We start from the raw sequence: 24,187 nt of genomic DNA, 5'->3' as shown, positions 1-24,187 counted from the left end.
AAACAAATCCTGTGCCGATTCCCCTTCTAAATCAATTATAGTTAGAAATTTCGTTTTCAACGCTAGTGATTTCTCAGAATAGTATTTAGTTACTATAACAAGCATTTTCGTCGATGAAACGTCTGTACTCTCATCTATTATCAAAGAATACACTGGTGCACGGCTACTAACATTCTGACATGATCTTAAATCTGCTTGCATTTCCCTCTCCAGTTCCGGCTTCAAAACATTATATGTTACCGCAGCTGCTTTGGTTCGTTTACAGGAGAAAGATTTTGCTACCTCTGGATTGGTAAAGCATTTTGAAATGATTTCACTCATATGATCCATGACGCGAAAGGGTAAATTATGTTCTACCAACAGAGCACACATGTTGAGCTCTGCTTTTTTCACCTGATCTTCTAGTGAAGACGTTTTAAAAAACTTTTGCACCTGAAACAATAATTTTTTTAAATAGTAATGCTACTACTAACTTACTAGTACTCCCTACCAACGAACGTTGCTCCCTACAATTTTCCTGTTATACCTATGTAAAACTGTATATTTACCGATGACTGCCCACTGTATCCAATCATGTTCTTCTTGTGCTTAGTAGTAGTTGCATGTTCTTTTATGATAGACAATCTAGGCGTCAACTTAGTGTTACATGCTTTACACCATGCAACATCTTCATCTTTCGCTTTTGTTATCCAGGACGAAAGTGATGGATCCTGCTCCCACTCTACACGATATAATCGTTCATATTTACGTTTCATGATAAATCAGGAATGGAATACACTCACACCGCACGAAATTAGAAACAATAAATGTGTCTCCGAAGTTTTTCTAGTCAGACTAATCACAGACTAATTAGAAAAACAAACAACTGACAAACAAAGATATTATAATAAACATTATGCTCAGTACCATACGGTTTACAATGGAATGAACTACAAATTCAGCCATAGATGTTACGGGAAATTCCCGAACCAACGTCTTTGCGTTGCCAGTGTTGCCATAGGCATTTTAAAATTCATACTTAAGTACTGTTTTTTTCCATTTTGGGTATTGCACCCTCCTCCTTTTATAATACTGCCAAATCTGCCAGCTTATATTGCTAAATAGTCTGAATACTGCCAAATACTGCCAGATTTCTAAAAAGTCACACTATAGTGCCAGAGAGTAAAATAAAGGGCTAAAACTGCCAAAAAGGCAGGATCCTGCCACATATGGTCACACTGACATCAACTCATGACAGCACTTCACAGATTAGATATTTTGATTTTTGATACACTTTGTTACCATGTATAACGAGACTTGCCACTTGGGAAATTCGGAATTTCCTTACATAAATAAAATATTACATATATTATACGTACAATGCATTAATAAAATTAAATAACGATACAACCAATTTATAACGAAATCTAAAGGAGAATCATAAATCATATATCATTTATTTCAGAATGTGTTTTATGTAGCAGTAGGACTGGCAGCTTCATAGTTCTTACATCATTTTCTAGATGGCGCCATGTGCATCACTTTGCTGTAATTTTAAATTTTCAAACAAATCTATGCGGCAGCCGGCATGGAATGGACTGAAAAATGCTATATGTGTAGTTTGTAGTAGACTGTCGTGTTCGTATACCTATATTTTTTTAGACGTAATTCGTAAGCCTCGTAAGTAATGTTTAATTTTAATACAATTGTTGTAGCTACACTAAAACGAATTACAAGTTCCTGGAAATTTAAAAGTTATTGAAATTATTTTAGAAACAATACGTGATAGATAACTTTATACTACCTATATTTATGGAAGTCGACCTTATGGTTATGGCCCAAAACATAGGTACCTACTTACGCCTACAACTTTAGTGGTCTATGTTTTACTTTTCCTTTAGCGATTTATTTATTGTTTAATTATTTAAGCTATTCAAAAACCAAACAAATCATACTTAAAGTTAGACCAAGCAGCAAGTAGGCAGCGATGTTGATAGCCCAGACTGTGCATGTGTTGTTTACACGTCATAATTTCATGTAAGTTTGACGTTTAAACTTACTTACCTTGGTCTAATTATATCACTATTACGCCCAATTCATGGGATACACGTTAGGCTAACTACAGGTGGTTACTGTAATCGACTAATTATACCTACCTATATATTATGGCTCCTCTACACGATAGCCCAGCACAGGCCAGTCCAAGGGACGCATTTATGCGTTAGAGGGAGTAAGTGATATTGCTATCTCATTCCACCTCATAGCTCCGTCCCTTAGACTGGCCTACGCTGGGCCATCGTGTAGAGGAGCCCTTAATATGTATAAGTACCTATGCTTTTGTTTTAGATAATGGATAGACGTAAGCCAAAATCAAGGTCACCAGCTGCAAGAAGCCCTAGTCCTTACAGGAAAACGGATCCCACACCCATAGAGCTGGACCGCTATATACCGTGGATGTTCATGAAATTGCAGTCAGAACAAACTGTGGTGATTAAAAGAGTGCAACAAGGTGAGTGAATGTAATATATGTAATTTAGACACTTTTCTCCCAAGAAAATGGGACATTATACTTATATATATTATAGTCGCAGCCCTACTGCCCCTTCTTACAGTCACGTCTGAAAACCTCGACACGATCGAAGTGCCAAAAATATGTATACACGACCTTATGGCCCATATATTAGGGTAGCGTATACTTACATATTTTGGGCACTTTGTTCGTATCGATATTTTCAGACGTGACCGTACAATGACCGTTGTCATCCAATCTCTTGCACTTGCACCTAGATCAACCGATTCTCCCGTGCTATATGACCAAGATTATTAACAAGTGCATCTTCAAACAAACAGTAAATAAAAAAATGCTTAGCGGGTAAGGGTAAAGTCTACCAAGCTGCGTTTTTTCAATCAAATTGGTAACAATATGCAACTAGAAACTTGCGTTTATAAAATAACTCTGAACGGCCTTAGAATAGAACCTATCGGAAGAACATATAGGTTATGCACCGTGCGTGCGTCAGGGCGTCGCCATGGGGAGGCAGGGGGGCAGGTGCCCTCTCTCCTAGAGAATAAAATGTGTAACTCATAGATGGAAGGATCGTATAGGTAAATGTGCTATTTTTTTTTTTTTTTAATTTATTGAATAAACAAACAATTTACAGTCTATAATTTAATACAAGACCCATCGTAGGCAAAACCTTGAGGAGGTTTGTGTGCCGATGGGGAGTTCAGAGAACAATACATATATTAATGTCTTATGTCTAAATTTAAAAAAAAAGAAAACATTGTAGGATTCTTAGTATAAGTAGCTTGTGTCGTTTGATGTCAATAAGTGCATTTTAATTACTTTTTTTATATGTTTACCATTTAAGTACTTTACACGAACATCTTCTGGCAAATCGTTTAATATTTTAGGTAATATATATGTATACAGCCTAGTGCCATATATGTTATTATATTTGGGTTTACAATATTTGTTTTGTCTCTGTAGACTTCTTAGTTTTGTACATCTTTTGTTTACTTTTAGTTTAGTAACATAGTGATATTCTTCAGTTAGTATGGCTAGTTTACACTTATTTTGAACCGGAAGTACATTACAGTATTTGAAAAGTTGTGCATAATCTGTTTCGTATTTCTTTTTGATATACTGAGGTACAAGTGTCTTCAATAATCTTATTTGTAAGTTATATATTTTTTCTATATATGTTTTATAGGTTTTACCATAAGTACTCAAAGCGTAACCGATCACAGAGTCAGCGAGGGCTAGGTACAGCATACGTAGGGTTTTGTACGGTAATTTATACCTTAGGATTGACATTTTGCTTAGAATGGCTCTTAACTTATCGCACACATAGTTAATATGCGGCCCCCAGTTGAATCTGTGGTCGATTATTAACCCGAGATACATGTGTTCTGTGACCACTTCGATATTTTCACAGTTACACGTTGTGATATTCTGCTGGTGCAGGCAGCTATGTGTGTGTGCCACCACAGTAATATCACGAGCAGTTTTATTGTGCGCCGAACGAATATGCATTATTTTCGTCTTTTGCGCGTTAATTACTAAACCAACGTCGTGCGCCCATTTGCAGATGGTGTTGAAATTAGATTGCATTGTGCGCTCGGCGGTAGCTATGTCGCGGTCGGCTGTGATAATGCATGTGTCGTCCGCGAACTGATAGACAGAGCCTTTAGTTATTATGTTGCACATATCGTTAACATACAGCAAGTACTCAGTTGGGCCGATTATAGATCCTTGAGCCGTGCCTTTTTCGGTTTTTATTTCGTCACTGTATGTGTTGTTTATCTTTACTAATGTATGTCTATTTTTGTGATAGTTTTTTAACAATTTAATCAAAGGGCCCTGTATACCGCTCTGCTCTAGTTTGTAAAACAATGTTTCATAATCTAACATTTCAAATGCTTTGCTAAAATCAATGAAAACAACGAGTACATGCCTTTTTTCATGCATGTGCTCGTTAATTTCATTGTTAAAGTCAGAAAGTAGCTGAGAGGTACTTCGGTTTTTTTGAAAACCGTATTGCTTACTGTTGATTATATTGTTGTGAATCAAAAAGTTACTGATTTCGTTACCGAGGTATCTCTCAACTATCTTGTCGATACACGGCAATATAGTAATTGGTCTATAGTTGTTATAGTCTGTATGTGCTCCTTTTTTGTAAATAGGGCGTATTATACCCGTTTTGAGTTCGTCGGGGTATACAGATGTGGCAAGGCAGGTGTTAATTAAATGAGTAAGAATTGGTGTAATGTTACGACAATTTTTTTTTATGTCTATGACTCGAATTTTGTCATAACCCGGGCTTTTTCTATCATTTAAACTTTTAATTATTTTAAAAATATCATTACATGTCGCTTTTTTAACCCTCATTGAAACATCTGCGCCCCCGGCAAACCCAGTATGGTCCAGAATTTGTGTCTTACATGCAACAGATATTTTATTTACATTATTATGAAATTCTTGGGCAAAATTACTACATATTTCTCTTTCATTCATTTTAAAATGTTTCATAATTACATCATCAATAGAATAATTTATTTTGCCGCACAGTTCATTAATTGTGCGCCATATTTTTTTTGAGTTTTTAAAATTTTTACTAATTTCTTGTTTAATGTACCTATTTTTAATAAAGTTAATATATTTATTTGTTTTGTTACGATACTTATTATATAAAATTCTGTTTTCAATTTTTTCCGGAGCTTTTTTCCAAATTTTGTACATTTTATCTCTTTGTTTACACATTCTTAACATTTTTTTATTTACCCATTTACATTTTGTTTTTATATTTTTACACCGTATAGTCTTTTTACATTCATCGTATGCATTTTGTATTTTTTCTTTAACAAAGTTAAGTATTCTATTCGGACAATTGAAGGCGAGTGCTTCATCCCATTCAACCTGCTGCAGCGCAATATCGACCTTATCGTTGTCTAGCACGGTGATTAATCGCGCCGCGGGCGCACGGGCGTTTGCGCCGGGTATCGCTAGCGCACAGCCTGTTATGTAATGATCAGCAATAGATATGTTAATGACCCCGGTATGTACAGAGTGGCAATTGGTCGGCCTCAAAAAAATATGATCTATACAGGATTTTGATATAACGTTTCCTTTACTTTCCTCTCGAGTGAATTGAGTTATGCCACTCTCTAGTCCTAGTTCAGAAAGTTTATTTAAATACATAGAATTAATATTATTTTGTTTTTTCAAGTCGATATTCATATCTCCAATAATTATCAATTTGTTTTTGTCTGAGATGTGGTTTATAGTTGTACATATCTCGTTTACGAAGTGCGATTTGCATTTATCGGGCGGTCGGTACACCGCACAAATACAGATTTTTTCTTTATTATTTATGTCTATGCGCCCGCATAGCGATTCAAAGTATACAGACACATGAGGGATCAGGGTAAATGAGATGGTTTTGCGTACATATAATATCACTCCGCCGCCCTTCCGGTGTTTTCTAAGATTAGTATGCATATTATAATCCTCTAAATTAAATAATGACTTGCATGTATCGGTTATGTTAACTTCTGTAAGTATAATTAAATCTATTACGCGACTGCTATGTGTAACTATATATTCTAATTGTGAGAAATTTAATAACATCGATCTTATATTTACATGCAGTGTAATAAGATATCGGCATCCTGTTGGAATAGCACTTATATATTCGTTCCAACTGCTGAAAGTACCTTCGTCGACGTTGAATGAGCTAGACATTTAACTATTTTTCTTTAGGTAGGCATTTAGGTGTCTTTATAGGTAAGAGTCAATCCGTTTTGGAAGCCCAATATTCAATATCACTCACCGATCTTATAGGATGTGTTTTACCTTGCTCGTCCTTCTTGATGAGTATGCATCCTTTTTTACACCATACAAACTTATACATATTGGTTTCCTTTAACTCCGACTTGGCTTTCCAGAGTAGGTATGCGGTCGTGGGTGACAAGGCCTCACGCATAAAAATCCTGTAATCGTCCGATCTCCCCAAGTCGCGTCCCGTGAGGGTGGTGGTTTTGGATTCGTCCAGCCATTTGTCCCGCCGTCCTTCGCGAAGTGTGGTCACACTAGTAGTAGTGGTCACTACTGTGGCCAAGTTCCTATTCTGTCCATCTGGTGCCTTACTGGCTTTTCTGTATGTTTGTAAGATGTCGTCGGGGTCCTGGTTTATTTTTTCAGCGACTTTTTTCACAATCTCCTTCAGGTTTTCACCTTCAGTTTTTTGTATCCCGCATATTTCCCTATACCGCTTGCATAGGGACAGAACATTCCCAATGCAACAAAATTAAATTTAATTTAATTTTAATTTAATTTATTTCTTTATTTCAGGCCAATTTGCCCATAGATTGTTAGTTATATACAGACTTACAATACTAGTGTTAGGTTAGGTTAGGTTAGCCTAGGTTAGGTTAGGTACCCCCCGCGACCCCTTCGATTGCTGTCACCTTGCCGTGGTGAAGGGGCTTGCGTGCTCCAATGACCCTCAGGGCTATGCCGGATAGGGCCTCCCAAGCCGGACAGGCCTGAGGAGAGGGGCCAGACTAAGAGCAGCACACGGGGGGCGGCTCCGCGTGTCCCTCTGAAACCAGCAGAGGGCACAGTGCGAGACGCCAGGTCCCACTGGGACGGAGTTGGCGCTCTATGCAAGAGCTGCCATAGGTGACTTAGTCCACCTGGCGCGATGTTGTGGCTGCGGCCACCGTCGGGCAACTCGTAACCCGCACTGAGCGGACCGAGGACCTTTCTCACTGAGAGGAGGGTCACGTGGAGTTAACCACTATAAAAAAAACCCCAATCCTAAGGTGTGGCTGGCGTGCCGATGGGATGCATGGCTGGGGGGAGCCCAGTCCCAAACGTCAGAAGGGGAGCACACCCCTTTAAAAATAGCAAACAAAATGAGTGGCCAGAAATGGAAAAAACTACCCCAGGAGGTTCCAATCCTCTGTGTCACCACAGAACGGGCAAGTGCCCGCGCTGTGGTGACATGCCGCCCACCGTATTCTGGGGGGGCACACCACTCTAGGACGGACACCAACGACCATGGCAAATGTTTACTGGACATCGATGCATGCGGATTAGTTTTAAGGTTACGCGGAGGAGGGGACGTGGATGGTGCGACCACATCTCCAAACCCCCCACCGGTGGAGTTCCGCCCTCTTCGGGACAATCGAGGGCGTTTTAGCCATGCCGTCCCCGATGACGAGGACGGAGAGGAGCAAGCACCCGTGGTACCGCAAGAATACGTGCGGACTCCCACACCGATCCCCACGAGGGTGTTCTGTGGGAGGAGAGCTCGTGCCGCGGATGCCATCCTCTCACCTGGGAGGGAGGAGTTCTTCTCCCCCACAAGGGTGGACAGCCGTGACCTGCCCAGTGGGGGAGAATTCTTCTCCCCCCGAGAATCGGACACCGACATCGGTGATACCGAGGGCCCAGCGGAGGCGAGCGCCCCAAAGGCACACGTAGAGAAACCTGTTGTGGCACCAGTGCGAGAGTGCCGGGTGTCACTGGAGCGCATCTTCATAGTAAATGCGAGTCCCCACGCGACCACAGAGGTCGGACCCCCTCGTTTGCTGGAGTCTGATTCTTCTGTGGTTAGCATAGAAACGGGGATAACTAAAGGAGGCCACCCCGCCGGTAAGTACTGGCGTAAAAGGGGGAAGAAACGAGCGGCTGGCGAGAGGACCCCAAGCTCCGAGAGCGATCGCGAGTCCCACAACGGGTCTAGCACTCCCACGCGACTCGGGGCTAGGAAATTCCTAAAGGCTGAGCTCCGGGCTGAAAGAGCGCAAGCCAAGCAGCTCGAGACGGAGAAGGCGTTGACGGTCTTCCTTGCATCATCCGATGAGGCGGCGAAGGAGAGAGCTGACCGCCGTGAAAGTGGGCAGCTACCAGGCCTCGGCCAGGAGGCACAAACAATGGTGGCGACTGAATTAAAGGTCAAGGATGCTCTGAGTGCAGTAAAACACGTGATCGCTACGTCAGGTCACCTGAAGGGCACGCACCAAAAGCTCCTGAATCAATCTGTAGCGACCATCAGTGACGCCTTCGAAGTACTGAGAGCACGCACTGCGACGGAAGAGGTTGCGCGCTTGGAGGCGGCAAACGCACAGCTTACTTGCCAGCTGGCGGAGCTGCGTAGGCAGGTGCAAGAAATACGCAGCCAGCCAGCCGTGGCCACTGACACCGAAATTAAACGGATCGTGGCAGAAGCGCTGCGTACGAGCCAGGCTCAATTTGGAGAAATGCTTAACGCTCGACTGGCAGGCATCGAAAGTCGCCTCCTTCCCGAGCCAAGGATGCGACCATCACTGGCCTCCGACCGGTGGGTCGAACAGACGACACCTACGGGAACAAGTGGCCAAGACTCGATTTCCACCCCTGTTCCACTAGGTCCAGCGACGGCAATGGAGACGAAACTGGGAACTGAGTCTCAGGCCGCCCACCGTGAAGGAACACAGAGCGCAAAACAAAAAAATAAGCGCAAAAAAGTTAGTCTGGCTGCCAAAGAGGCAGCTAGAAAAATACCGCAGGCTTCTACTGCACCTGCTGCGCCCACTCCTCCCCCTCTGCAGGATGGTTGGAAGAAGGCGACAGGGAGAAAGGCCAAAAAGACGGCCGGGGGCCAAGCAGCTGACGCTCCCAAAGCTCCACGGAAGCATAAACCAGCCGCGACTAAGAAAAAGGAGCCGAAAGGTCCAACGCCAGCGCGACCGAAAGGACAAGTAGCGCGCAAGCGCAAGTTACGGCCACCTCGCTCCACAGCCGTTGTTATATCCTTGCAGCCTACGGCTGAGGAGAAGGGTATAACCTATAAGAGCCTGATCGCAGAGGCAAGAGAAAAGGTGAATCTTGCTGAGCTGGAGATCCAATCAGTCCGGTTCAAGGTGGCGGCCACCGGCGCACGTATGCTTGAGGTGCCGGGTGCAGATAGCGGACCCAAGGCAGACAGATTGGCTGAAAAGCTTAGCTTTCTGTTCAACCCGGAGGAGGTTCGGGTGTCGAGGCCCACAAAATGCACTGAACTTCGCATATCCGGGCTGGATGACTAGGTGGCGGCCGAAGACATCGCCGCAGCAATAGCACAAGTCGGAGGTTGTCCAGACCGGGACGTCAAAGTGGGCGAAATTAAGGCGGACCCCTGGAGCTTAGGCACGGTTTGGGTTCGCTGCCCAGTGGCTGCCGCCAAAAAAGTAGCTGTAGCGGGTAGACTGCTGGTGGGATGGGTATCAGCGCAGGTCAAAGTACTTGATGCTCGCCCCCAAAGGTGCTACAGGTGCCTGGAAGCAGGCCATGTGAAGGCGAAATGCCCTTCCGCCGTAGATAGGTCTGACCAATGTTTCAGATGCGGTCAGCCAGGACATAAGGCGAAGGAGTGCTCAGCGACGCCTCACTGCACCATCTGTGCGGCTGCCAACAAAGACGCTGGTCACGTGGTTGGGAGCAAAAGCTGCTCCGCCCCACCTAAAAGGCGGAAGGCCACGGCTAGTGATGGCTCCCGAGCCCCCTCGCAGCCGACCCACCCACCCACTGCCATCGTGGACGCGGTACAGGAGGAGCCAACATTGACTGAGGACTAAGATGGCCACAAGGATACTTCAGGCGAATCTCAACAGGTCCGCCAAAGCCCAGGACCTGCTGGCCCAAAGCCTGGCGGAATGGCAGATTGGGGTTGGGATCATTGCCGAGCCCTATTCCGTCCCACCCAGGGACAACTGGGCCGGTGACTTGGATAGGCTGGCGGCCATTGTCACCAACTCATCCGCCGGTCCTCTGCCTCTTCATAGAGTGGAAAGGGGCCACGGTTATGTCGCGGCATGGATTGGCGACACAATGGTGGTTGGGGCGTATTTCTCACCGAACCGATCCCTGGCCGAATTCGAACAGTTTCTAGTAGAGGTCGGGTCAGTGATCGGCAGAAATCGCCCTGGCAAGCTGCTTGTGGCTGGCGACCTTAACGCCAAGTCCAAATCCTGGGGATCGCCGGCGACAGACGTCTTTGGGGCTGAACTGGAGGAGTGGGCTACTTCGACTGGGCTGATTGTCCTAAACCGAGGGTCATCCAACACGTGCGTGCGGCAACAGGGCGGCTCCATTGTGGATGTCACATTCGCCAACGCTACCCTGGCGCGCTGTGTTCAAGGCTGGGAGGTGCTGGAGGATGTGGAGACGCTGTCGGATCACCGATACATCCGGTTCCAGATCTCCACTCTTCCGGCCAACCCGAGCGGCCTGGGGCGACCCTGGCGAGAAAATGGCCCTCGCTGGGCAATCAAACGACTGGACCGGGACGTATTTGAAGAGGCAGCCATGGTGAAAGCCTGGCTGCCGATTCCCGAGGACCCTGTGGAGGTAGACGCGGAAGCGGAGGCCATGGGGAGTGCAATGGTGGAGGTGTGTGACGCGGCCATGCCGCGTGTCGGCCCGATTCTCCCAAGGCGAAAAGTGTACTGGTGGTCCGCTGAACTTGCGCAGCTACGCGAGTCCTGCGTCTCCGCGAGACGCCGGTACACACACTGCCGGAGGCGGCGCATACGAGACGTGCCCGAGGAGGAGCGCCTATACGCCGCATACTCGGTGGCCACCAAGTTGCTGCAGGGGGCAATCGCCAGGGCAAAAGACCAAGCCGAGGAGGAGATGCTGGAGACTCTAAACAGCGACCCGTGGGGGAGGCCGTATAAGATGGTGAGGCGCAAGCTTCGCCCCTGGGCACCACCACTCACGCAAAGTCTGCAGCCTCAACTCCTCGAGCAAGTGGTCAACGCCCTGTTTCCGACGAGGGAACGTCATACACCTCCGCATATGCCACCCCCCACAGGTAGGGTAGCAGACACAAATGGCGCCCCGGAAGTAACGGAAGGGGAACTGGGGGCTGCGGTGTTAAGGCTTCGAGCCAAAAACACTGCCCCTGGCCCCGACGGAATCCCCGGTCGAGCCTGGGTTCTGGCCCTGGGCCCACTCGAACCGCGCATGAGAGCGCTCTTCAGCGCATGCCTGGCGCAGGGGCGGTTTCCTCGGCCGTGGAAGTCGGGGAAACTCGTCCTACTGCGAAAAGAGGGGCGACCAGCAGCCTCGCCCTCGGCCTATAGACCCATAGTGCTGTTGGACGAGGCCAGCAAGCTGTTTGAGCGCGTGGTGGCTGCTCGACTCGTTCGGCATCTCGTCGGAGTAGGACCGGACCTCAGTGACCACCAGTTCGGGTTCCGTCAGGGCAGGTCAACCATTGACGCCATTGCGCAGGTGAGGACCCTGGCGGACAGAGCAGTGTCCCGGGGTGAGGTAGTGTTGGCGGTGTCTTTGGACATCGCAAACGCGTTTAACTCCTTACCCTGGGCCACTATCAAGGAGGCACTACGGCACCACGCTGTGCCTGAGTACCTGCGGAAGACGGTAGAGGATTACCTTTCTGATAGAGCCGTCAGGTACCCAGCAATCGGCGAGTGGAAGGAGAAGGAGCTGACGTGCGGTGTTCCACAGGGGTCGGTCTTGGGACCCCTCCTGTGGAACATCGGATATGACTGGGTGCTACGGGGGGGCAACCTGCCGGGGGTCAGCCTGGTATGCTACGCTGACGACACCCTGGTGATGACCCGTGGCAGCACCTTCAGGGAGGCGTCGATCCGGGCCACGGCTGGAGTGGCGTCAGTAGTAGCTCGAATCAGGAGGCTGGGGCTAGAAGTGGCCCTGAACAAGTCCGAGGCCCTGTGCTTCCACGGGCCCCGAAAGGGCCCTCCGAGGGGTTCCATGTTACAAGTGGGGGGAGCGGCCATCGCTGTCAAGCCGACAATGCGCTACCTAGGCGTAGTCCTTGACAGCCGATGGACGTTCCGGGAGCACTTCAAAGCCCTTGCTCCCAAACTGACTGGAGCAGCGTCGGCGCTCAGTCGGCTCCTGCCCAACGTTGGGGGGCCAAACGTGGGCTGTCGGCGGCTGTACGCGGGAGTGGTGAGGTCGATGGCTCTATACGGGGCGCCTATCTGGGCCGACTGCCTGACTGCCGAAAACCAAGCCCAATTGCGGAGGCCGCAGCGGGTCATGGCAGTCAGGTTAGCGAGGGCATACCGCTCCGTCTCCCATGGTGCAGCCTGCGTGCTGGCGGGGACTCCACCCTGGCACCTAGACGCTGAGGTTCTGGCCGATGTTTATTGGCGTGTCGCCGAGGCGCGTGCCAGGGGAATGCAACCACTTCTGGAGGAGGTAAGGCAGTGGAGGCTTGACTCCTGTCTACTGCTCCTTCAGAAGTGGAAGGAGAGTTTGGAGGCCCCGAGCGCGGGCCACTGGACCATTGAGGCCATCCGGCCCGTCTTGGAGAGGTGGGTCGGACGAAAGGAGGGGTTCCTCTCCTTCCACCTTACACAGATCCTCTCGGGGCATGGCTGCTTCGGGAGGTACCTGTCGAGGAGGGCAGGACGGGAACCGACGGCAGAATGCCACGAGTGCGGCGATGCCGAAGATACGGCACTACACACGCTGGCGGTGTGTCCCGCATGGGCTGAGCAGCGGGCCGCACTCGTGGCCGTAGTCGGAAATGATCTCTCCCTGCCAGCTGTGGTGGAAGCCATGGTCGGCGGTGAGAGATCGTGGAAGGCGGTAGCCTCCTTCTGTGAGGTCGTGATGACGCAGAAGGAGGCGGCCGAGCGCGGAAGGGAGGAAGATCCGGCCTCCCAGCCAATGCGCCGCAAACGCGTGGGGCGGCGGCGGTTGGCTTACGACCGTCGGCTTCCCCCATAGGGGTACCTGTGGGCGGCAGGCTCGGGTCGCCTGTCGCCTACACAATGGTCCCTGCGCGGATGGGTGCATCATAAGACGCATCCACTGAGGAGGACAGAGAGGCACACACAACTCTCCTAAGCCGGGTCCGGAGTCCGGATAGCCGCTGGCGAGGTCGCGGAAGCGTGCTTTGGCGTCCCTGGGGCCTCGCCATATAGCGTGGAGACGGCAAATAGAGGGGTTTTTAGTGGGTACACCATGGGTAGGGAGTCCCACATAACCACCGGGGCCCATCCCAACGCCTCGGTGGTATGCGTAACGCATTTTCCCCTCTTAAAAAAAAAAAAAAAAAAAAAAAAGGTACCCCCCGCGGCCCCCCGAGGGTTGCCCACCTTGTCGTGGTGGAGGGGCTTAGTAGCCGTGGCTTGGTCTCCCACGGTGAAGCGAAGAGGCAACCAGGGCCGGCCTGTTTGAGGTGCTGGCTGGCCCGAGGAGGACGCTCCAAGTGGGCTTGACAAGCCCGCTTGTGACGCGTTGGAGGTGGACCGTCGAGGAAGAGGAGTGTCGGTATTGCGGTTAGCCGTTCTCCCTATCCTCGACGGCCGAGGTGGGATCGCAGGGGAAGAGGCGTGATGGTATCACGATGCGCCACTCTCCCTATCCCCTGCGACCTTGGCGGGGCCGTTCCGCTGTAGCGGCGTTGGTGGGGCTGCAGAGGAAGAGGAGTGTCGGTGTTACGGTGTGCCGTTCTCCCTGTCCTCTGCAGCCGAGTTGTGGTTTGCGGCAGAACCATGGACCTCATCTGCCGCCGGGCGCTGGGGAGTTTTCTGGCGCCCGTGGCCTCCTTGTGGCGGGCTCGGGGGGGTCCGCTACACTGCAGGACGGAGGCCGAGGAGGAAGGCGCGTCGAACCATCTGGCGCGCCTCGCGTGAAGGGCCTTCGGGCATCCGCGAAGGAGCCGCTCGCGGGCGGCTGCCGCCGGTGGGGTCGCGGATGAGTACGCAAGTGTTCCCGTAACCCCACCAATAAGGCGGCGAGGTGGCATATGGGGGGTTTTTAGTGGGTATACCGTGGGCCTCATTAGCCTAGACGGGAGTCCCACATAACCACTCGGGTCACCCCCCGCACCCGGGTGGTATGCGGAATGCATTTTCCCCCCTGGAAAAAAAAAAAAAAAAAAAGGTACCCCCCGCGGGTTGCCCACCTTGTCGTGGTGGAGGGGCTTAGTAGCCGTGGCTTGGTCACCCACGGTGAAGCGAAGAGGCAACCAGGGCCGGCCTGTTTGAGGTGCGGGCTGGCCCGAGGAGGACGCTCCAAGTGGGCTTGGTGAGCCCGCTTGTGACGCGCTGGAGGTGGACCGTCGAGGAAGAGGAGTGTCGGTATTGCGGTGAGCCGTTCTCCCTATCCTCGACGGCCGAGGTGGGATCGCAGGGGAAGAGGCGTGGTATTACGATGCGCCACTCTCCCTATCCCCTGCGACCTTGGCGGGGCCGTTCCGCAGTAGCGGCGTTGGTGGGGCTGCAGAGGAAGAGGAGTGTCGGTATTACGGTGTGCCGTTCTCCCTGTCCTCTGCAGCCGAGTTGTGGTTTGCGGCAGAACCATGGACCTCATCTGCCGCCGGGCGCTGGGAGTTTTCTGGCGCCCGTGGCCTCCTTGTGGCGGGCTCGGGGGGGTCCGCTACACTGCAGGACGGAGGCCGAGGAGGAAGGCGCGTCGAACCATCTGGCGCGCCTAGCGTGAAGGGCCTTCGGGCATTTGCGAGGGAGCCGCTCGCGGGCGGCTGCCGCCGGTGGGGTCGCGGATGAGTGCGCAAGCGTTCCCGTAACCCCACCAATAAGGCGGCGAGGTGACATATGGGGGGTTTTTAGTGGGTATACCGTCGGCCTCATTAGCCTGGACGGGAGTCCCACATAACCACTCGGGTCGCCCCCCGCACCCGGGTGGTATGCGGAATGCATTTTCCCCCCTAGAAAAAAAAAAAAAAAAAAAAGGTTAGGTTAGGTACCCCCCGCGGGTTGCCCACCTTGTCGTGGTGGAGGGGCTTAGTAACCGTGGCTTGGTCACCCACGGTGAAGCGAAGAGGCAACCAGGGCCGGCCTGTTTGAGGTGCGGGCTGGCCCGAGGAGGACGCTCCAAGTGGGCTTGGTGAGCCCGCTTGTGACGCGTTGGAGGTGGACCGTCGAGGAAGAGGAGTGTCGGTATTGCGGTGAGCCGTTCTCCCTATCCTCGACGGCCGAGGTGGGATCGCAGGGGAAGAGGCGTGATGGTATCACGATGCGCCACTCTCCCTATCCCCTGCGACCTTGGCGGGGCCGTTCCGCAGTAGCGGCGTTGGTGGGGCTGCAGAGGAAGAGGAGTGTCGGTATTACGGTGTGCCGTTCTCCCTGTCCTCTGCAGCCGAGTTGTGGTTTGCGGCAGAACCATGGACCTCATCTGCCGCCGGGCGCTGGGAGTTTTCTGGCGCCCGTGGCCTCCTTGTGGCGGGCTCGGGGGGGTCCGCTACACTGCAGGACGGAGGCCGAGGAGGAAGGCGCGTCGAAACATCTGGCGCGCCTAGCGTGAAGGGCCTTCGGGCATTTGCGAGGGAGCCGCTCGCGGGCGGCTGCCGCCGGTGGGGGTCGCGGATGAGTGCGCAAGCGTTCCCGTAACCCCACCAATAAGGCGGCAAGGTGACATATGGGGGGTTTTTAGTGGGTATACCGTCGGCCTCATTAGCCTGGACGGGAGTCCCACATAACCACTCGGGTCGCCCCCCGCACCCGGGTGGTATGCGGAATGCATTTTCCCCCCTAGAAAAAAAAAAAAAAAAAAAGGTTAGGTTAGGTAAGTAGGGTAAGTAGGGTAGGGTAGGGTTGCCCACCTTGTCGTGGTGGAGGGGCTTAGTAGCCGTGGCTTGGTCTCCCACGGTGAAGCGAAGAGGCAACCAGGGCCGGCCTGTTTGAGGTGCTGGCTGGCCCGAGGAGGACGCTCCAAGTGGGCTTGATAAGCCCGCTTGTGACGCGTTGGAGGTGGACCGTCGAGGAAGAGGAGTGTCGGTATTGCGGTTAGCCGTTCTCCCTATCCTCGACGGCCGAGGTGGGATCGCAGGGGAAGAGGCGTGATGGTATCACGATGCGCCACTCTCCCTATCCCCTGCGACCTTGGCGGGGCCGTTCCGCTGTAGCGGCGTTGGTGGGGCTGCAGAGGAAGAGGAGTGTCGGTGTTACGGTGTGCCGTTCTCCCTGTCCTCTGCAGCCGAGTTGTGGTTTGCGGCAGAACCATGGACCTCATCTGCCGCCGGGCGCTGGGGAGTTTTCTGGCGCCCGTGGCCTCCTTGTGGCGGGCTCGGGGGGGTCCGCTACACTGCAGGACGGAGGCCGAGGAGGAAGGCGCGTCGAACCATCTGGCGCGCCTCGCGTGAAGGGCCTTCGGGCATCCGCGAAGGAGCCGCTCGCGGGCGGCTGCCGCCGGTGGGGTCGCGGATGAGTACGCAAGTGTTCCCGTAACCCCACCAATAAGGCGGCGAGGTGGCATATGGGGGGTTTTTAGTGGGTATACCGTGGGCCTCATTAGCCTAGACGGGAGTCCCACATAACCACTCGGGTCACCCCCCGCACCCGGGTGGTATGCGGAATGCATTTTCCCCTCTAGAAAAAAAAAAAAAAAAAAAAAAAAGGTTAGGTTAGGTACATCTTAACCTCCCCCCGCGGGTTGCTCACCTTGTCGTGGTGGAGGGGCTTAGTAGCCGTGGCTTGGTCACCCACGGTGAAGCGAAGAGGCAACCAGGGCCGGCCTGTTTGAGGTGCGGGCTGGCCCGAGAAGGACGCTCCAAGTGGGCTTGGTGAGCCCGCTTGTGACGCGTTGGAGGTGGACCGTCGAGGAAGAGGAGTGTCGGTATTGCGGTGAGCCGTTCTCCCTATCCTCGACGGCCGAGGTGGGATCGCAGGGGAAGAGGCGTGATGGTATCACGATGCGCCACTCTCCCTATCCCCTGCGACCTTGGCGGGGCCGTTCCGCAGTAACGGCGTTGGTGGGGCTGCAGAGGAAGAGGAGTGTCGGTGTTACGGTGTGCCGTTCTCCCTGTTCTCTGCAGCCGAGTTGTGGTTTGCGGCAGAACCATGGACCTCATCGGCCGCCGGGCGCTGGGAGTTTTCTGGCGCCCGTGGCTTCCTTGTGGCGGGCTCGGGGGGGTCCGCTACACTGCAGGACGGAGGCCGAGGAGGAAGGCGCGTCGATCCATCTGGCGCGCCTAGCGTGAAGGGCCTTCGGGAATCCGCGAAGGAGCCGCTCGCGGGCGGCTGCCGCCGGTGGGGTCGTGGATGAGTACGCAAGTGTTCCCGTAACCCCACCAATAAGGCGGTGAGGTGGCATATGGGGGGTTTTTAGTGGGTATACCGTCGGCCTCATTAGCCTAGACGGGAGTCCCACATAACCACTCGGGTCACCCCCCGCACCCGGGTGGTATGCGTAATGCATTTTCCCCCTAGAAAAAAAAAAAAAAAAAAAAAAAGGTACATCTTAACCTCCCCCCGCGGGTTGCCCACCTTGTCGTGGTGGAGGGGCTTAGTAGCCGTGGCTTGGTCACCCACGGTGAAGCGAAGAGGCAACCAGGGCCGGCCTGTTTGAGGTGCGGGCTGACCCGAGGAGGACGCTCCAAGTGGGCTTGGTGAGCCCGCTTGTGACGCGCTGGAGGTGGACCGTCGAGGAAGAGGAGTGTCGGTATTGCGGTGAGCCGTTCTCCCTATCCTCGACGGCCGAGGTGGGATCGCAGGGGAAGAGGCGTGATGGTATCACGATGCGCCACTCTCCCTATCCCCTGCGACCTTGGCGGGGCCGTTCCGCAGTAGCGGCGTTGGTGGGGCTGCAGAGGAAGAGGAGTGTCGGTATTACGGTGTGCCGTTCTCCCTGTCCTCTGCAGCCGAGTTTGTGGTTTGCGGCAGAACCATGGACCTCATCTGCCGCCGGGCGCTGGAAGTTTTCTGGCGCCCGTGGCCTCCTTGTGGCGGGCTCGGGGGGGTCCGCTACACTGCAGGACGGAGGCCGAGGAGGAAGGCGCGTCGAACCATCTGGCGCGCCTAGCGTGAAGGGCCTTCGGGCATTTGCGAGGGAGCCGCTCGCGGGCGGCTGCCGCCGGTGGGGTCGCGGATGAGTGCGCAAGCGTTCCCGTAATCCCACCAATAAGGCGGCGAGGTGACATATGGGGGGTTTTTAGTGGGTATACCGTCGGCCTCATTAGCCTGGACGGGAGTCCCACATAACCACTCGGGTCGCCCCCCGCACCCGGGTGGTATGCGGAATGCATTTTCCCCCCTAGAAAAAAAAAAAAAAAAAAAAAAGGTACATCTTAACCTAGGTCTCACGGCTTCATTTAGGGTCTTGATACACAGGACGGTGAGCTGACGCCCAGTGACAAAAAAATGGACAGTCCCATCTCTCCGCTATATCTAGCAGCAAGCTGTTGGTGCTACCCCGCAAGCGATGCATTTGAGAGGCGATTCTTTTTCTCATTATTGCATAAAAATCGTCCATTCGTGCTTGCGCAAACATGCCTGAGGCCATATAAAAACCATTTTATAACATTCCTGACAACATACCCGAAACAACCTTCAGAATTTGGTCGGGTTCATTGTTATCCAACATAAAAAACGATAGGCAGCAAAAAAATGTCTACGTCACTTAGGACTGATTAGAAGTAGGCAGAAAGAACAAGTGAGACAAACAATAATAGCACTTTCTCTGCTACTCCTACTGAAAGTTCAGTCAGACTATCTCGTTCGGTCATATCCCCCCTCCCCCATTTCATCTCTATATTATTGTACCTCTATGGTGTAACTAAATATATGCCCCCCCTCCCCAGCCCATCTCTGCCCGTGCCCCCCTCCTAGCCCATCAACGGCGACGCCCTTAGGTAATCTCTTACCCGAATTTAATTTTTCAGAGGAATACCCCCGAGCTCGCAACAGCAGATTCTTGAGTAGTTCGCGCGTTTCACGGGTATCCACCGTGTCTGTTCGCCAGACCGAATCCAATCCCACACTAGTAACAACGGTACCTACAAACACATCCCTTATTGACGTAGAAAATACCATACAATTGACGATAGTTTACAGCCGAGCCGGCCATGCGGTAGAAATTGCTATTAACGCCTGTCCTTTTCCGATAAACCGCGAGCTAACTGATGTCATCTCACTCTCACTTCCGTATCATACAAGGCTTAACAAATTCACCTGCAAAGGAAAAGGTTCAGACACCAGCGTCATTATTGAAATTGTGAAAATGATGCAATTTTCAAATTTAACGGATGTATGCCTTGATAATACTTTTGTGACCCAAGGGACTTACTATATTTTATTGGACCAAGCTTCGACACTAAGGTGCCTTTCTTTAAGTAAGTGTACAATCAATGACATAGTGTGCAAGAAAATAGCTGAACGCCTAGATTGTAATGGTCCTGCTTCTAAAAATCTTCGTATTCTGAATTTGTCTTGCAATTTAATTACCGATATAGGCGCTCACGCGCTAGGGCATTCACTGAGAACCAATCGTCATATTATGCATTTGAATCTATGTGGCAATACCATTACAAGTGTGGGTGCTGGATATCTATTGGAACCTTTATCAGAATTCCCTTTCACTGCGGATGAAATTAAGGAAAGGATTCGTAGGAGAAGAGATTTTTATAATAAGAAAGCAGCAATACCAAAATCTCCAACAAGTACCTATACAAATTTGAGCATTGAAAATGGAAAGAATCTTAAAGACAGAGAATTTCCACAGAAAAAATCTTCATTTAATTCAAAGACAGTTGTGAATTTAACTGGTTTTGACGAAAGAGTGGTAGTAGAAGACTTTTCTGATCCGTCTAATACAGTTTATAAAAACGGCCGTTCATTTTCTATTGGGAATTTAACTTTGTGTTCGTTGAACCTCGGATACAACTATTTGGATTATACAATTTTGTCAAAGATTATCGATGTGTTATTATATCAAAAAGATCAAGAAAGAACTCCAAGGCGCACTGGTTTACTGAGGATTGTGATAGAGGGAAACAACTTGTCAGTTAGCTGCGAGGAGTACAGCAAGATAGAGATGTGTTTGGCTATACTCAATAATGAAGCTTGGTCTTTCAAAAAGAAACGAAAGTCGTCATCAAAAGCGCGACGCGAGATAAATTCCAGAAATGCCTCTAGTGTAGTCCTAGTGCCCTAATAATATTTAGGTACCTACTTAGGTACTTACGGTTTGGTATGATATCTTACAGAATCAGTGTCTACTTAAACCTATGTAAATGATCTTAGTCTCTATTTTATTGTACAGTCGAGGAAATTGATTCTTTAGCAGGTTGTGGTTCACTTTACACTGGAAAGCTCATAGCATAAGTATGTACAACCAAATTTACTTGAACCGCAAATTGCTAAAGAATCAATTTCCTCGACCGTACCTACTTATGAGATTCTAGTTTTATCTGGAGTCTTACAAATAGGAGCGATCCTAATAAATATTACAGTATCAACCAAGTCTCGAAACAATTCCTTGACTGTAGTTATCTAGTAGTAAAATTGTTAACCAAGGGATGAAAGGTAGCCAAATCTGACGATATATTTTGGCGCTTGGACGAATTGAGTTTTACCCGAGTTAAACATTTTCAGTTTCATTTCGAATACGGGGAAAGTAAAATATTAGTATGTTTTTTTTATAACACGTCGGTGGCAAACAAGCATACGGCCCGCCTGACGGTAAGCAGTCTCCGTAGCCTATGTACGCCTGCAACTCCAAAGGAGTTACATGCGCGTTGCCGACTCTAACACTCCGCACCCTCGTTTGGCTCTGGCAAACTTACTCACCGGCAGGAACACAACACTATGAGTAGGCTACATGTGTATTTTACAAAACATGACTAATTTATACTTGTAAGTATATCTACTTATAGAATTTTTGAGGGTACTTCCATTATCAATTTAGGTAAAAATCAGGATGACAACAAATTATTTTTCTCAAACTTGCCATGAAATGTTGACATGACTTACTTCAAATTAGGTCCGGAAATACAACATATCAGGTGCGATGAGTGAAGATGATATGTAAAGGATACAGCCTTACACACCTAGGCTTGTAAGGCAACCTTCTTTTGTTTTTAAACGTCAAATTATGGCACGTCTTGGCAATTCAACCGTAAAAAACCTATAAGCAAAATTATGCCATTATGCTTTTTTTTCTTTTCTTTTTCTGTTCTTTTTTGTGTTTGTTTGTTATTATTACAGGGTTTTCTTAAGGGGCACAAAAATTTGATATTTTTGCGCTACGACGCACGGTTTAGGAGATACAGCCCTATAAAGTTTTTTGTCAGTCATGAAAAAAACTTTACAGGGAAAGAAAGAAAAAAAAAGCGTTACGGCGTGCGTCGTAGCGCCTAAATAATCAGATTTTTGTTCCCCTTCAATACCCCACGCACTGAATAACCTATTACATTAGGACATGAAACAATCATCATCATCCTATTTTTATTATTTCATTGCAAGTTTGAGAAAAACACTATACAAATCTCGACGAGAAACGGCCCTTCGTTTCCCGGCCTCTGTAGCTTAATGTACTATTTCATTTCTCATACTCTGAAAATGGGTCGTTGTTGTTCTAGTGAGTCTGCAGAAAATGATACGTTTCTGCTCTAGGGCACTGTACTTTCTAAGTACGTTGTTTTTCCTTTTTTACGTTCAGCAATAATTTTTTTGGTTTTAAATGGATTTGTTGTACAATTTCCATTCTGATAATTAACTCCCATTCCATGAATTATTATTTTTTACCCTCAAGATATACTGCTGAAGTCTATACTTAGCCGTGTTTTTTTAAATGCAAATGTATTTTACTTTCCTCATATTTAAAATGAACGCCATTTCAGTCTCGGACAATTGGCGCTCGAACGCAGTGAGACACTACCTCGGCAAGAATAGGTGCCTTTTATCCCTTGATTAACAATGTATTATTCCTGACACTCTTCTCCGGCAGCATAATTTCAGAGGGGGTGTTAAGCCTGTTGAATCGTTATATCCCTCGGCTAAGATATCTAGCTTTTTTAAACTAAAATTATAGGTATTGGTATGACGATATGCAGGATAACGATATACAATTGAAACTAAAACTAAATTAGACATTTGATCGTAATTTTTTTCTAACGAGCCAATTTAAACCTTTTAAGGTTTTAGTTGGAGTCTGCTCTTGAAAATATAGTCTAGTTTCTGTGTGATTTTTTTCATGGCACCCTGATGAAGCCTCCGTTTTCGCAATTGCTCTCTAGGGCTAGGACAGACAAGACCACGTGGATAATGGGGTGCTATGATTCTGTTTTAAATGATTTGACATTTAGGTAACCTTGAGGATGGTGGTGTGGTATCGCGTCACGTGGGCTGATTTCGCTCCACCTGCAACTCTGCCGATTTTCCAAATCAAACTTTAATAGTCACCTTATTATCAGATATTCCTTTAATATCCATACTTCTCAATTAAACTGCTTATAGACATGTTTTTTTCTACCAACAAATTTTTAAATCTTGCTGACCATATAATAATTTTGCAGCTTAACTACCTATTTATTAAGCAGATAAATTATAACAGAAGCAGATTGATATTGGTTATAATGTTGACCGTTTGTGAATTATTTGCTGAACAAGAGTTGTAGCACTTATTGTAGCTCGATTTTTATTTATTGCCAGCAAAATGTTTATATGCTGTTGAAATGATTTATTTGTATTTTTTTGGTAGATCAGTTTCAAAAAAGGCTCATCATTTAATTACTTCCCTAAAAAATCTGGTCTGAAAATTTCACCAGAATCGAACATCCGGACATACGAAAAAAATGACCGAATTAAAAGTAAAGGTACCTGGGTATAGTAGGTATGTAACCACAAGAAACAAAACGTACCTAACATTCCTAGTGCTTCGACATGTATCTTGCAACCACATAATGGACGCCGGAGTGAATATTCTGGCGGAGTTTTGAGAACTAAGTAATAGAAACTTGCGGTGTTTAAATTCGCTGGTAACCACATCACTGCCTTGCGAGCTTTTAGGCTACGGTCTGCTTAAAACGCCACTCGTGCCGTGGCGTCACGATAGGCAACAGACACGCTATCCACCGCAGGTGCCTGGGGGGCTAGCTAAGAAAACGGCAATTGCAACTCAAATAATATATGGAAATAGTCACGTGACTTGTCATATTTATTCGCAACATCTGTTAAAGCTTGTCAATAGTATGTATATATTACGTGATATTGTGATATGAAGTGTAAATGTTACAAATTATGACATGCATGCACTTTAGTTTAAAAATGCCTGACTAGTCGCACTTGTTAGTAGTATAGATATTATGTACATGATGTATATTTTAAATGTACCTATTACCATGTGTGATGAATAAACTATTATCTATCTATCTATTACCGATGGTTTAGGTTGTTTGCTAGTGCTGCACTCTGGCAGCAGAACATTGCAGTAATACTCCCTATTAGACTTCACTAAATAAAATCATAAATGGTTCATCTCTATTATTTCTAACGTGAGCGGGTGGATGCCGTATGGATGCCGGTCGGCGTCCGCAGCGGGTGACCTGAGTCCGCCACATGTGTACGTTGTGCCTGATGGGTGAGCCAGACCGCGGATATGGATTACGTATTATAACTACATTTACGAAAATGCGAGTAGTATTCAGATTTCGTCAGTCGCGGGCGGCGGCCTGACGCCCGCTGCTGACGGCGTGTCTGGTCAAGTAGACCGCAGCCTTCGTTTCAGGTGTCGATAGAATTATTCCTCTGTAACCTATAACGATTTAGAACAGACACGTATGAGGTAAAATTATGTCTATTTAAATATTTGTGGCTACAAGATATATGGATTATTTGATTTTATAAATCCAAATGATTATTGATCAGTGAGGTAGGTAAGGTACTTACAATCGATAAGGATAGAACAAGGTTTTAAGAAACTGGAAAACATAACACTAAA

The 24,187-nt window shown here is 48.8% G+C and overlaps 1 protein-coding gene across 3 annotated transcripts; it reads left to right on the top strand.

Annotated features, from left to right (window-relative positions):
* The first annotated feature begins 1,249 nt into the window (after nt 1-1,249).
* LOC133532387 (uncharacterized) lies at nt 1,250-20,709 on the top strand. Of its 3 annotated transcripts, none has more exons than XM_061871002.1 (3): nt 1,250-1,659; nt 2,326-2,488; nt 19,131-20,709. In XM_061871002.1, the coding sequence occupies exons 2-3, from the start codon at nt 2,329-2,331 to the stop codon at nt 20,399-20,401; spliced, it is 1,431 nt and encodes a 476-aa protein (XP_061726986.1). In that variant the 5' UTR covers nt 1,250-1,659; nt 2,326-2,328; the 3' UTR covers nt 20,402-20,709. The 3 variants fall into 3 exon arrangements, with proteins under 3 accessions (XP_061726986.1, XP_061726994.1, XP_061727004.1); XM_061871010.1 differs by lacking the exon at nt 1,250-1,659 and adding an exon at nt 1,667-1,828; XM_061871020.1 differs by lacking the exon at nt 1,250-1,659 and adding an exon at nt 1,858-2,016.
* The last annotated feature ends 3,478 nt before the right edge of the window (nt 20,710-24,187 follow it).

This window comes from Cydia pomonella, chromosome 2 (assembly GCF_033807575.1).
Source record: "Cydia pomonella isolate Wapato2018A chromosome 2, ilCydPomo1, whole genome shotgun sequence".
NCBI lineage: Eukaryota > Metazoa > Arthropoda > Insecta > Lepidoptera > Tortricidae > Cydia > Cydia pomonella.
This window is presented reverse-complemented; position numbering and strand designations above follow the sequence as displayed.

What these genes read in the sequence shown, in the direction of transcription:
- LOC133532387 (XM_061871002.1), top strand. Translation starts at nt 2,329, where the DNA reads ATGGATAGACGTAAGCCAAAATCAAGGTCACCAGCTGCAAGAAGCCCT. An exon ending in GATTAAAAGAGTGCAACAAG is followed by an intron (nt 2,489 to 19,130) that starts GTGAGTGAATGT and finishes TTAATTTTTCAG; the next exon opens with AGGAATACCCCCGAGCTCGC.